The sequence below is a fragment of the Clupea harengus genome, chromosome 5 (genome assembly GCF_900700415.2).
Source record: "Clupea harengus chromosome 5, Ch_v2.0.2, whole genome shotgun sequence".
NCBI lineage: Eukaryota > Metazoa > Chordata > Actinopteri > Clupeiformes > Clupeidae > Clupea > Clupea harengus.
In genome coordinates, this window is record NC_045156.1 from 4244456 (window position 1) to 4259684 (window position 15229).

The 15229-nt window shown below is 40.3% G+C and overlaps 1 protein-coding gene across 3 annotated transcripts; it reads left to right on the forward strand.

The window, feature by feature from the left end:
• Window positions 1-9170: 9170 nt before the first annotated feature.
• On the forward strand, window positions 9171-14460 carry gata1a (GATA binding protein 1a). Of its 3 annotated transcripts, none has more exons than XM_031567375.2 (6): window positions 9171-9462; window positions 11505-11765; window positions 11858-12361; window positions 12594-12739; window positions 13148-13273; window positions 13555-14460. In XM_031567375.2, exons 2-6 carry the CDS (start codon window positions 11552-11554, stop codon window positions 13840-13842), a joined length of 1278 nt encoding a protein of 425 aa, XP_031423235.1. In that variant the 5' UTR covers window positions 9171-9462; window positions 11505-11551; the 3' UTR covers window positions 13843-14460. The 3 variants fall into 3 exon arrangements, with proteins under 3 accessions (XP_031423235.1, XP_031423234.1, XP_012696598.1); XM_031567374.2 differs by having other exon boundaries at window positions 11523-11765; XM_012841144.3 differs by having other exon boundaries at window positions 11529-11765.
• The last annotated feature ends 769 nt before the right edge of the window (window positions 14461-15229 follow it).

Genomic DNA, 15229 nt, shown 5'->3' on the forward strand with positions numbered 1-15229 from the left:
AAGGGGTTGGATTATTAATATATCCCTATAATTATAATTATAATTTTTTTTTTTTTTTTTTTTGCACTATATCTTTGTTATGTTTCTTTGATGTCTATTTTTATGTGCATGTCATTTCTTTGTGCATATTATGTATTTGCTGTAAAGCACTTTGAGCTGCATTCTTTTGCATGAAAGTTTTATTATTATTATTATTATTATAAGACAAATTGTCTGTGTTTGCAAACATGTGTGCTCCCACTCAATGATACTCAAATGGCTAAGGAGTAAAAGGCCGGGCTGGAGATAAGTCTAACTATTGAGTGACACACAAGTAAATAGTCATAACAGCTAGAGAGAAAAAGAGTTTTTGTTTGTGAGAGAGTTTTCTCAGAAGCAGGACTAAGATTCAGGAGTCAGGATTGATAAGGTTCTTGAGCAGCTATTTGAAAGAAGCAAAAGTAAGGGTGAGTGTTATGGAAGTCTGACATTTAACAATTGTAATCATGTTAAATGACCTAAGCCTTTGCTAAACAAACAGATGTGGCTTTGGTAATATGTACCTATGCATTGCTGTGTTTCAAGGCATTTGGTAATATGCTACCACACATTATCAAAAAAAAAAATGTAATTAAGAAATGTAAATTCCTCTGTGAAATTAACATGAGGAGTAGGGGTTATCTTGACTGACATCTACATACCAAACTACCAAACACAACTGGATACTCTCTCAAAACAGATAAATCCACAGGATCCACGTGGCACTGAATTCTCACTATTAAGAACTTGGCTCTATTTAACATTTTTTACAGAAATTTGTAAATGTCATAAAATGTGGTAACTTTAATAAAAAAAAAGTAAAAAGCCTTGATTATTGAGTAAATACCAGATCTCATCTTGTTAAAATCAGCTAAGTTAGCTACAGTTTAAAACTCAGTTGATCAGACACAGGTGAGAAGGTGTACCAGCAGAGGGTGCTGCTGCGCATTCAAATGGCGGCCATGTTGAGCTGTGAGCATCTGTGCAGGAAGGACCTGAACAAAACCCATCCATACGCATGCCACTAGATTATAATGACACAGACTCATTTACACTAACATTTACATTTGTCCGTTTAACAACGTTCATTTATTCCTTAAGCGACATAAATAGTAGAGTGTAAATAGACATTTTCATCAGGTAGTCCCCGGGTTATCAAAGCCATTATCTTGGTATTATTAGCACCTTGTTCTACCAGTCAAGCCACAGGTTACATGGAGGGAGAATCTTTGTTATTGCTGAATGAACATTGCTGAATGAAAAAAAAACATTACACACAATTCACATAACTGCACACACAAAATGCACCTCATATCTAATGCTAAATTAAACACTACATTCAAAACTCAATGATCCCTTTTCAAAATCAAATTTTTTGCGTCAAATGGCAAACACAGCTATGCATATGGTTAGACATTTTGGATCACTAAATACACACTAGTTGGGATCAATCTAAAACACTCTTATCTTTGTTAGGTTTATGCCTTTTGAAGCTACGGTGTTACAGTGCACTTCATAGAGAATTCTGACAAGATAGTTACAATAGACTGAATACACAAATACAATATAGCAAAACATTTTTTTAGTTTTTCTGCAGTTTTCTGAAGCAGACTGAAGTATTGCACATAGCGTTGCACCATTTGCAGTTTCAAAATAGAATATGAAATACAAAAATAGTTTAATTAAAACTGAAATATGTGTAGTCAACATGTAAATGCAATGCTATTTTGGATGCTGAAGGTTATAACAGTAACAAAGACTTTTTAGAGTACATTACCAAAACAGTATTTTAAAGGGTTCAGTAAGGACACATATCAGACACAATATTTTACAGCAGGAAGTTACAAAAAAAAAATTACCGTTTGTACATGATACATAAAAAGAGACTGTGTGATCATAGCCTGCCTCTGGTTTGGGTGGTGTCACAGCAACACATCAACATCACAGCCAAAGCCCTCCTTTGGAGTCTTGCAAATGAGTGTTCAATGTCTGATTGTTGTGTGTAGTGGTTTGCAAAAAGTGAAAGGTTGCTTATAGTTTTGCATATTCGGTGTGGGGGTTTTCTCTTTGAGTGACAAGTTTCAGAAATCATGTGACATGTAAAAACAGTTGTGTGAAAGCAGTTTAAAAAAAACCTATTAAGTGCACTTATCAAAACTGGTTACAACAGACTGAATATACATACACAATTAGAGTACTTACACAAATGTCAGTCATTTTTTCCAAAACACTTTAGACCAAAGTGTTGCATCACATAGTGAACCTTTTTCATTTCAGTGCTAGCAAAATACAAAACAGTTAGCAATAAAGTTCATCACAGCAAGCTGAAATATATTTTGTTGTCACTTAAATGCTAGGCCATTGAGGGAGCAGTGGGTTGCACCAGTAATAAAGACTTTTTACTGTAGAGTGCATTTCCAAAACAGTCTTTTAGTTCAGTATGGGACACATCATACACAATATTTTAGAGAAGGCTATGTAAGAAATGCAAAACCAAAATGGACCTTTTCTACATGATACATACAGTAAAAAGAAGTTGTGTGACTGTACCCATTCTCCTATTTTGGTCTTGTCAAGGCAAACATCAACATCACAACCAATGTCCTCCTTTGGAACTGGGATATGTCTTGCATTTTAAAGGGCAAACAGGTGTTCAAAGTCTGTTCGTGAATGTGAGAATGTGAACTCTATTTGTAATATTTTGCAAAAAGTGTTTTATGAGATTACAAACTGAGGCTGAAGCACACAAAGCTGAGAATTAGCTTGTAGTTTTGCAGATTTGCTGTGGGTTTTTGCGATTTGAGTGACAGGTTTCAGAAATCGTGTGACATGTAAAAATGTTGTGTGTGAGCAGTTAAAAAAAACAGTAATAATTGAAACAGGGCTGATATCTCTAGATATCGCTATCTTTAGATATCATTTACATATGGGAAGTACTAATGGTCCCATTTAAGCTGTAACAGCAGAGGGTGGACATCACATGCTTCTGCTTGGTCCCAGACAGGTGCTCATAACCTGGTCATCTGCTGAAGGCTAACAAAGACGTATTCTCAGTGCCATTGAGATTATGATCCATAATTACACATTTGGTGGGATTTCACCTACTACCTAATCCAATGAATGGTCTGACAAAGAAATCCAGGCACAGATACGGTTTGGGCTGTACCAATGAAAAAGGAAATAATTCTGTCCTGTAACATCAAACCAATCCGGTCAATCATCTTTCTGTGAATCATGTCTAAGCCAGGGCAGTGTATATGTTGAGTAGGGGCGTGTGTGTGTAGGACTTTGGCTGTTGGGTTTGAAACTAGCACACTTCTGGGGAAGATGTTGACTCAGCTATTAAAGCCACAACAGGCAGCCATTTTTGTAAGACAAAAGCCACAGCAGGGCATGTTTTAAAGAGAATTTAACCACCTCCTATGGTTGAATCGCTTGAAGTGGGTGCACACGTCATACATACTGTTGTACCACCATTGCCACTGCTGTTGTACGATCCAATTATGTAATGTTGACAGCATCAAAGTATCATTTGAAAATTATTCTATCATAATGAGGCGTTGAAGATCATGGCAACATAAAGAAAAAAGGAAGTCCATGGTCCGAAAGAAATGCCAGAGATAACTTACAGAAACCCCTTCTGTCACTGAAGACTGAAAAAAATCAAAGACTGTTAGAGGTCCACTATGTCACTTTGATGCGAATAAAAAGCTTTCTCTGTATTCACACATTATCACCAGTTTAAACTACGAGTCTGTTCACAGGCTTCTTTGGCCTTTCCTTATGAAATACGTTTTTTTTTAATGTTTTGAAAGCTGCATTGTTTTTATTTTACTTTTTAGCAATACCTGCTCCTTCATTTTATTGCCATGGGTAAGTAAAATATGAATACTCATATTTTGGTGGCTGGCCAGCTAGCCGTGGCCTACAATGTCACCACATGTTTACAAACACTAACAAACGCAGCAGAGCAAAACATTTACCCAGCCAGCCAGCCAGCCAGCCAGCCGGGACCCATTTTGTTGTTATACCAGAGTTAATATGGTAATTTTGTTGTTATACCATAAACTACATAGGGTGCCTTTAAAACAGGCAAAATTCAGCTACCTAACAGAGTGGATAAAAGCATGAACTACATGAAGTCTGTCTCTGGGGATGGATGCCTTTCATTCATTTTCTTCACAGTGCTCTTCGACGAAATTAGAAGACCCCAGAGAGAATGAGAGGGAGTGTCAGGTCCCTGTGACAGTTAGGGTGTGGATCCATAAACCGTAAACCATAAATTGATGAGAATGAAAAGCTGCTTACAGTAGCTCTGTGTGTCTTGGTGTCTTGTGAGTTTGTGCGTGTGTGTGTGTGTGTGTGTGTGTGTGTGTGTGTGTGTGTGTGTGTGTGTGTGTGTGTACGAGGAGGTAAGTGGAGTTCCAGAGTTCCTATGCAAATCAGGAAGTTTTAGACAAATGTCCCTCTTCAGCAGAGCAAATGTAGTGCATCTGTGTCTGCGTGAGGTTATCAAAGAGGTTTCAAGCGTAACGTTCATTCCAAAGGCTTCCATAGCACTACAGAGTTTTTCCTTTAATCACCAAAACTTATTCCACTGATTTCTTCCTGTTGGTCAACTGACAGAACTTAGAAGGTGCCAAGGGTTGGAAGATCATGGGTTTCATTCCTAGGGATCGCACATTTTGACAAAATGTATTCCTGCACTGTATTGTGAGTCACTTTGGAGTATAATGTCTTTCAATGAATAAATCCAAAAATATTAAATGCAATCACAGGTGTTAGCTTGAGTTTGTGTGCAGAACTCTTTTTATAGCCATTCAGTGTGGAAGGAAGAGTCTGTAAACTAGAGAGGCTAAACTTAACCAGTGGGGGGTTTGTGCAGTGGTGGGAGCTGGAGCTTGAGGTTGCAGACATCCTCTTATTTGAAGGCTGTGAAACCTGGACTCCCCTCTCTCTCCTACCCACAACCCCCCTCTCCTCAGAGACTGACCTTCCTTGTCCAACAGACAAGGCATATGCTCTTATTCGAGAGCTGCAAGTGGCAACATGCATATGTGAGTGTGCACGCACACCAACACATACCCACATACGTCAGTGCTACCTATTCTATTCTTGTGGTTTTTCATACACAGGTTGTGATATATTTGGCCCAGTCATTCAAAGACACCTGCTGCAGGTTGCAGATCCTGCATGTTCAAAGTAATTTAAAATCACACTTCTAATAGCATATTATTTTACTATGTGCCAATGATGCATAGGATGATGATGATGATGATGATGATGATGATGATGATGATGATCATGTTTTGCTGTGTAGACATCCACAGAGATGGTTATAGTTATAGTAAAGATATTTACAGACACTTTGATCTAAAGCGACTTACAAAACATTTGATAAAAAAAAAACAGATTACATATTATAACATCATTTTTTAAACTAAAACCATAAATGATTACTATAATAATAATACAAATAATAATCATAACACCAAATACCAAAACAGCTGTTTTGTACACATCGTTCTCAATAGCAAGTCCACTTTTTCAAAACTCTTCACAGTGTGCTTTACAAAATGCACTTCAACCACCAAAATACTTCATACTTAACCCAAAAGTGACTCATGCTGCCATAACTATAGCATGTGCTCTCTCCCATAAGACTACTTACACTCAATTTACAATGAACTAAAAAACACAACTTGAAGCATTGCAAAATGCATTTATTTTGTGTTGCCGTATCCTCTATCTTTGCATAGTTTAGTGTTGCATTGCCGAAGAAAAGAAAGAAGTATGAAAATGTACAGTACATTTTATAATACTAAATACAGTAAATATGAAATTCTGCTATATGCTTCGTGACAGCTATGCTATTAACTATGCAAATTTTTGTGGCATACTATATTACAATACAAATTGTGCAAACACTTTTCATTCCCAATACAGTAAGTGAAAAAACAGCATATGATCCTACCACTAAAAATGCACTTCATCCCTGATGCTGATCCACAGCGTCCTCTGAATTTTTTATGAATTTCACATTTACAGTACTGCAACATTCTCCCTGACCTTGAATCTTTAGGAAAAAATCTTAAGCATATTTTACCCACCCCAACAATCCCCCATAACCCACAAATATTTCAAGGCAAGCAGCTATCATGACATCAAGAAAAAATGATGTTGTTCTATTGGTTTGCCTGTCACAATACTGTAAATATCACTTTTGAGTGTGGTAGATTTACTGCAGTTGCATTATTGGGTCTGTTCCTCTCATTGAGAGCCCATGGCTTACATATACAACAGTAATAGTGGACAAATCTATTCAACAATAGCTACATATTTTGCTCATTTGCACATTTCAATGCAGATATGACCATTTTGTACAGAGTAATTTTTTGTTCCACTGAAATCGGCAAAATCTGTCTTATTTCAAGTGTGTCCAAATACAGCCTATTTATATCTACAGTTATCAGATTTTGGTCAAAATTTGCTGTAGTTGTATAGAGTTTTGCTGGTGGTGAGCATTGACTAAGAGAGGTATTCATAATTTTTTGAAAAAGTGGTCATTGAATGCATTTTGTATTAAAGTAATGCAAAAATATATACAGTTTAGTTCAGTAAGTCTACTGATGGTGAATGTGTGAAGTAAAAAGTGAAGTAGACATTTTATTGAGATAAGTGTAAAAAACTGTAAGAGATCTATTATTTGTGAACCCAGCTATTTTGTACTTATGTTAAGATTTCTCCTTTAAAAGGGCTTTTTTGGCACTAGATACACACGGCCATACTTATCTGTCGGATAAGACAGAGCAGAATTGATTTGAAGGGGTTTACCAAAACATTATATACAGTTGTTTTCTGTTCGCAGATGGCACCCCTGGGGATGTACACAAGAACAGAACAGTAGCACATAGACATTAGATCAGGGTAAACATGAGCGAGAGAGAGAGAGAGAGAGAGAGAGAGAGAGAGAGAGGCAGAGAGAGAGAGAGAGAGAGCGAAAGAGAGTGGCAGAGAGGGGGGCAGAGAGAGGCTGTGTGCTGTGATGACACAGTGTTGCTCAGCTGGCTGTGGTACACAGATAAGAGGCCTGCTTTCAGAGAAAGCTGCTTCATAAGAATTGGAGGTCGGTCATCATAACGCTCCTCCCCACACAGAGAGAGAGCGAGAGAGCAGGAGGAAGAGAGAGAGAAGGAGAGAGGGAGGGGGAAAGAGAGAGGGAGAAAGAAAGAGGAAAGAGGGAGAGGACAGAAAATACAGAATGCATGTTATGATCATAATTGTCAGGGTAAATGTATTAACCATTCAGTTTCAACATTTCTCGTCATTGCATATGTAGAGTATGTATGTGTGTGTGTGTGTGTGTGTGTGTGTGTGTGTGTGAGGGACAGAGACAGAGAGAGAGAGAGTATTTGTGTGTCTACGAATGCATTTTTATGTGTGAGTGTGTTTTAGATTGGGGCTGTGTGGACTGGAGAGAAATAAAGAAGTGTATGTGTGTGTGTGTGTGTGTGTGTGTGTGTGTGTGTGTGTGTGTGTGTGTGTGTGTGTGTGTGTGTGTGTGTGTGTGTGTGTGTGTGTGTGTTCGTATGTATAGTGGCCTGGCCATTACCCAACCTTCCCACTCATCTTGATAATGTCTTATCACGGCCCAGCAGCCAGAGCCTACCGAGACACCAGCCACATCCCTGAACCACTCACACTGCTCTCTCCAGACCAACTGTCCTCCCTGTTCTCTCTCTCTCTCTCTCTCTCTCTCTCTCTCTCTCTCTCACACACACACACAAACACACACACACACACACACACACACACACACACACACACACACACTCCCGCCATAATCACCCTTCAACACTGCCATAGAACCACCATATTCCTCATCTGGTCACTTCTCTCTGGTGGTTCTACCAAAGGGCTAGGTGTTCTGAATTTATGAGCACCTCCATGGCAATATGAAAATGAGCCCTCACAATAGCGGTGTCAGATACTGTGCCGAGGTTCTGCCTGACCAGACACAGTTCGTCCTGCTTTCCCTGAGAATTGTAAATGAGTAGTGGAGGTGGAAAGCTCCAGAGGTTTTGACTATCAAATATCTCATACAGTCTGAGGCCTTTGGTTAGCGGAGCTGTGCCGAAACTGTAGCTGGAACACACACGCACACACACACACACACACACACACACACACACACACACACACACACACACACACACACACACACACACATACAGAGATATAGTGTGTGAGAGAAGGAGAGAGAGAGAGAGAGAAAAAGAGAAAGAGTTTGTGTAAGTACAGTGTCTCCATGATTGCGGCGTTTGTCCTAATTTGCATCAGCCCCCTACATTGTGTGGGACTGTACCACAGAGAAACTTGTCATTTTGCATGTTTTTATTTGCTTTGTTTTAAATGTCCCTTTGGCTTTTCCATCGGGTTATCGTTTTATAACTGTCTCAACACAGTATGCCAAGCGGCGTGTGTGATTTGCAAGTTATGTCCATGCATTCACACATACAGTACTTAGCTACTTCGCAACTGGGTTACTAGTCACACTGGTACAAAAGGAGAGCTATGGCTAACAGTTGCACTGAACTGTAGTTTTTGCATAGTTTGCCTGGGTTTGTCTGAGGTCAGTACCAACTTATCTCCCAGCAGCAGCTCTCTGCTCCACCAGACCTGCCTCAAACAGGACAACTTTCTGTCCTTGCACATTACTAACTACCCGTCCCTTCTGTCTGTAACAACACCAGAACTCACGTATCATGCAAATTTTGCAACCTATACTTGAAGCAAACACAGCTTTTAAAGTACGTTAATAGCCTTTATATATATAATTTTATGTACGTATATATATATATATATTCATTGATATTTACTTGGAAATATAGAATGCTTGATGTTTATCAAGGGAAGGCAAATTTTGCAACCTATACTTGAAGCAAACACAGCTTTTAAAGTACGTTAATAGCCTTTATATATATAATTGTATGTATATATATACATATATTCATTGATGTTTACGTGGAAATATAGAATGCTTGATGTTTATCAAGGGAAGATCACATTAACAGTTTGAAGGGCATCATAGTAAATGCTGACTCATATATCGGAATAATATGAGCACCCTCTCCCATTGAAGCCATAGCATAGCTCAGTTATGATAGCTCAGGGCATTGCAGAGGAAGGAGGAGTGTCTTTCATTTAGCGAAAAAAAAAATACTGTATTCCCCACCCAACCCAACCCTTCCCTCCAACTTTAAACCAAATGTATAGTAGAGAGAGCACTGGGGATTAATCATCCAGAGAAGAGACCCGGTCTAACTGCTGACAGTTCAGTCCCCCTCTCTCTGTGTTCCTACAAGCGTGTAGACCACAGACCCTCTGCTCACCTGTGCCCACCTGAGTTCACCTGTAAGAGCCCACCCTGTGGAAGGAGACCAGGTAGGAGAATCGAATGCAAACGCAACTAGGACAACTTTAAAGAACTGCTTTAGAGTCTGCCATTTAATGAGGCTTGTGCACTTTATTTTAGCAACATTATTTCATTTATTTATCTAGGTCTATTTTTTAACAAAATGCATGCTAGAGAATGCAATACATAAAGTGTTCAGCAAATACATTTATTTTATTTTTTACTTTCAGCACTTTGACCTTGCATCATGAGTCTTAAGTTACAGTGTGGTTTCTGTACTTTATCTTAAGGAACCAAAGATAGGGTAACTCTTGGTGGCCAACAGCACTGTTTTAATATCTCTCTGGATCTACAATAGTCTGACATTTTACTCTATCTTCTTGTGAAAGAAAAACAGTGATTTTGCAGCACTGCAAAATTTTACACCAGATATATCCATGGTAAATATCAATACCAAGAGCGCTATCTCACGCACCGTGTGCAATACTTAAGAGCACAGATGTGTAAAATAAAATGACAACAGGCAAGTGTATTTTTATATATGATTTCACACAAACAAGAACTAGAAATATATTTTTATGTTGATGTTAAAACATCCGATAAATGAGTGACAATACAACTATAAAATCATATCTTTATTCATTATTTATCATCTCAATGTGTAATTAAACTTAAAAAATAAGTGTATACATTGTTTGCATTCCAGTCATGTATTTCAAAAGGGATGTTGGTACGAGTTCAGAGCAACTAATTGATCATGACAATGACATTTCTAAATTCACCCTTCATACGTAAAACAAATTATTTATAAATCATTAATACACTGTGGCATTAAAGAAGTTCAGATACCAGACAGCAGTAGAGATAAACACCATTCATGGATTACCAAAATGTTGATCATGTTTTATAACACTGAAAGATGAAAATTCTGTTATATTGCCATTTGTCTGTTTTTGTCATTTGATCACTTAGTTAAAGAATCTTAAATAAATAAATAATCAGTATTGAAGGGCTCAGGGATTTGAACAGAAGGGTTATGTTATTTTCTCTTGCTTTGACATGTAACTGCAGTGGCGCAAGCATTCGCCCTTCTACTGATCTCCATGAAGTAAATGTGTATTTCTCTTGAGGAGTCATTTGTTTCTGAACATGTGTATATGAGGAAAGAGGAGTTTTGATATCCACTAATAATTATAAGGTTAAGAAACTTAATGTGAGTCCAATAATAATTAGCCTATCTGATTTTCTCACACCTATCTCTCCTCTCTTTTCCTTCTTATCACAAATGCATTACGATATGAGCGCTCATCTCCGTTTCGATGAATTCTAGGTGTAGAATTTATTTATTTGGTTTAATTTACGACCTAGTTATTTTTTCTAACTTTGGGTCTAAATTTCAGTTACAGATGATATTTTTAAAGGGGAGTCACTGTAAAAACAAACAAAACAGGACAACCATCACCTTTAGTGGTTCTCTCTCAGCTGCACTTTTTCATTATGGTTTAAAAAAAAATCCCTGATCTCTAATGCTCTCAGGGATTTATCATTCACCTGGGATTTAGGCATTTCCAGAGGGGCAGTTACCAACATTCCACAGACATATTTTTCAAAAGGGGGTAGACCAGCGAACGTGGGACAGGTCGCTGCTAGAGCAGCAAGAGAGTAGCTCACAAAAGATCTGGTATTTTTAGGGCCAACTTTCAGCCACAAGCAAACGAGGATCTCTAAAGGGAAGTTTGAGAAACCCGAGCGGTCAGGCTACCTTGCTGCAGTCTTTCAACACTTCACAGAGCCACAAAAATAGCACCAGCAGTTATTGTGGGCTCTGACAGACTTCCATGTTACTCCTCTGATGCACTAGTGGACTCCAGGGACTTTGTAGGCTCAAGGCTGCCTTGTAATTGAATAAACCGTCATTTTTTTTGGTTGGAATAAGAAGCACGTCAATTATTAGATTAGATTGAGTGTAGATTGAATTAAACAAGTAATTTATATTATTCATTGCCACGACCATTGGAGAACTCAGTCAGGCAATGTAAATACTAAGCCTCAAATACAAGACATGCATCAGGCTTCTGTTTCCCCAAAGGTTTAGGAAATCACACCCCCATCCGAGTGATGGAGAACTCATCAGAGCAGTCCCGCTGGGTGTCCCCATCGCTGGTCAGCACAGACCCCATGGCCTCCTACTCCACCGAGCAGGGCCTGCTGCCTCCAGGGGACGAGGCCGAGGCCTACTACTCCACGCCCGAAGCCGACTTCACCAACCTGCCCTCCTACTTCTCCAGCGGGGTCCAGAGTCGGGCCTCCTCCGCATACAGACACAGCCCAGGTGAGGCACTCTTCTACAGACTGCAGCATACAGACTGTTTCAGAGAATATGGAGTTTTTTTCTCATTACAGACATTTGTTTGTCTCCTCCAGTGCGGCAGGTGTACTCCTCCACCTCTCTCCTGGGTAACATCCAGTGGCTGGATGGGCCAGGGGGGCACTCGCTGAGCTCCCCCTACAACCCTGCCTCCTCCGGCTGGGCGAGCAGCCCCTACACCAAGACCCCCCTGCACCCCCACACCTCCGCCTCCCTCTACACCACCAGCGCCCCCTCCTCCTTCAGCTCTTCCAAGGACGACTTCCCCTCGCCAGGCCACGACGGCAAGGAGAGCCCCAGGCTCCAGGAGGCCCTGAAGGCCGAGCGGCTGAGCCCCATGGGAGGAGGAGGTGGTGCCGCTGGGGGCAGCTTCCTCAACCTGACCTCCGCGGCTGGGGGGATGTACACGCCCTCCCCCCACCTCCTGGGGCCTTACAGCTCCTATATGAGTTCCCAGCAGGACTACAGCTCCTCAGGCCTCTACTCTTCTCCTGGAGGCTGGATGAGCCCCTCGGCCTACTCCCCCAAGCTGCGCAACAAGATGCGACTGTCCCCACCTGGTAAAGACATGGTTTCCTTACTGTCAGACACTTAGAACATAGACTAGTTTTATTTGAGTCCTGTGTGTGTGTGTGTGTGTTTTTATAAATGTCAATACACACACACACACACACACACACACACACAGACATGACATGAATACCTGTGTGTGTATGTGTGTTTTAACGTCTGTCTGTGTGGCTTTGGTATAACAAGAGAGTATATGTGTCTACTTTTGCTCTTTTAAAACAGAGGCTCGAGAGTGTGTGAACTGTGGAGCAACTACCACCCCTCTCTGGCGGCGGGATGGTACTGGCCACTACCTCTGCAATGCATGTGGACTGTACCACAAAATGAATGGCCAGAACAGGCCTCTCATCCGTCCAAAGAAGAGACTGGTATGGCCATGGGGTTAAGTGAGATGGACAGCAGGGGAAGTTAGGAATGGACACTAGCTTACATTTATTAAACATACAGAGCAGGGTGCTGGCATTGAGACTGTTTCAAATTGCGCATCAATAGTAGATGCAGATGTGTATACCACAAGTGTAGCTAATACTATATATATATGTATAGGTCTATATATGTATAGGTCTAGAGAGAGAAATTAAGGAATACCTGGCCCTGATCAGAAAACTGAAAAATCATTCATTGCTATCTTAATCTCTGAAAAGTGCGAAAATGAGACGAATCACTGACTTCTTCTCTGAACGTCAATATAATCACTCTCAGGTTACAGGCTTTTAGTATATTATTATATTTATTTTGTGAAGTAACTTGCCCGTGTTTCTCCTCTCCTCGCTCAGATTGTCAGCAAGCGGGCTGGAACTCAGTGTGCTAACTGCCACACCAGCACCACAACCCTGTGGAGACGCAATGCCAATGGCGAGCCCGTGTGCAACGCCTGTGGCCTCTACTTCAAACTGCATAATGTGAGTGATGAAGCAGTATCACTTATCATTTGGGAGATAAAGGTGTCATATTTCCACTACTACTTACAGTACTGCTTCAACTGTAACTACAACTGGTGTGACTAGACAAACATAACCCTTATCACAACTTGAACCACTTCACATACATCCAGTGTTACTACTGCCGTTTATTTTACTGCATATTTAATTGCATTGCTAATAATGACTACGGGGCTGTTCACACTGAGAAGACCCCTAACATTGCTTGCCTTTTTTTTTTTTTTACCATATCCATTATGAAGGTCAACAGACCCCTCACCATGAAGAAGGATGGCATTCAGACGCGGAACCGCAAAGTGTCTAACAAAAACAAGAAGGGCAAGAAGAGCGTTCCCATCGATGCATATTCCGATCTGGTCCACGGGCCGATGCCCGACGACCTGGGGGGCCACTTCTCTCTTCCCCAGGGGCCCCTCCTGTCCTACGGCCACCCATCCCACTACCTCCCCTCGTCGACCAGCCTGCACCCCTCAGCAAGCCTGCAGTACACCCACCATCCAAACTCAGGTATGGTGCCCACCCTGGTGTGAAGGGGTCGACACAAGGGGAGAAGAGGATCAGGGCCATGAGCACAGACACATGTGAGAGCACACACCACCTGCCACCGCCTGTGTTGGTGAACGGATGAACACACACTGAGAGAAATACGGGCTGTCAAAGGCCATACGCCGAGATTGTACAGGATGGTGGACATCCTTGAGCTTGTTGGAATGATGAATGTATGTTTGTTCCACCATTTGTTTTTACATTTGTTTTTCAAAGCACGTGAAGCTTAATGTTTGAAGGAGTTTGCCAGTTTTTGATATGATCTCAACTTGTCTTCATTTTTTAAAAGGAGTACTTCTACAATGTACAAATGAAGAAGTCATTAATTTAGAAACAGGTACAAAGGCCTTTCCCAACTGTAGACTGTGAAATGCTGAGATGAATATTGTTTTTGTGAAAGATTTTAAATGTTTTTGACTTAGGCCAGCATTTAATATAAAGTATATTGAAAGCATACAGGGATAAATCACAATGATGTATTTTTTGTAAATATGAAGTGCTGTTCTTTTAAAAAGCTGTGAATGTTACCTGAATTAATAACACATTGATATGCCTGTAGTTGCTATCTGGAGATTTATTCATACTAAAGGATTAACAACATATAATTCAGTAATTCTATATTTTTTTAAACAATGAAAACACTCAAACAGTGATCAACAGTTCATCAAACAGTGAGGACCACAAATCTGTTAAAATTTGAATTCACGGAAACATGGACACACAGGTCAGTGAGAGTACAAAAGCATCCACGGAAAGTTGCCACAACGCTTCAGTTAAGTTTTATACAAATGATTGGGGTGATCTTCAAGGTTGCCATTTTTTCGATGTGTAAATGTCATTTAAATAGTTTGCACTGTTTCAGGTGCTGTGGTCACAGGCTCTCTATAGGCACATTGTCATGACTCCCACGGGCCCCATAATGGTGGCATTGTCCGAGCGTTTCCAGCGCAGAGCCTCTGTGAGGCGGTTGGGACGAGGGAGCACCGGACATGCAAATTCACCACTTTCCATAAAGCTGTCGGAAAGTGACTAAACACTTAACAAGCATCCAGCCGGTGCCAAGTGTGCTAAATTTAGATAGACACAGCTATGCCCACAAACCCGCTTTATTGACACTGTCGACACTGACAGTGAAGTCTGAAGTGCACGCTCACTTTATTAACGTGAACATGATGCCACAGAGGAAGTGTCACTACACACTAGCATTGACACTAGTGTGAAAATGTACTCTTGACCTTTATGGTGTGATTCATTAAATCATAGAGAGAATTTGAAATGAAAAAGAGGTGACACAAAACAAAATTGTGATTAAAACCAGTTCCTGTTTCTTCTATCTTTACTGACATGTTAGCAGTTCATGACAAAAAGACA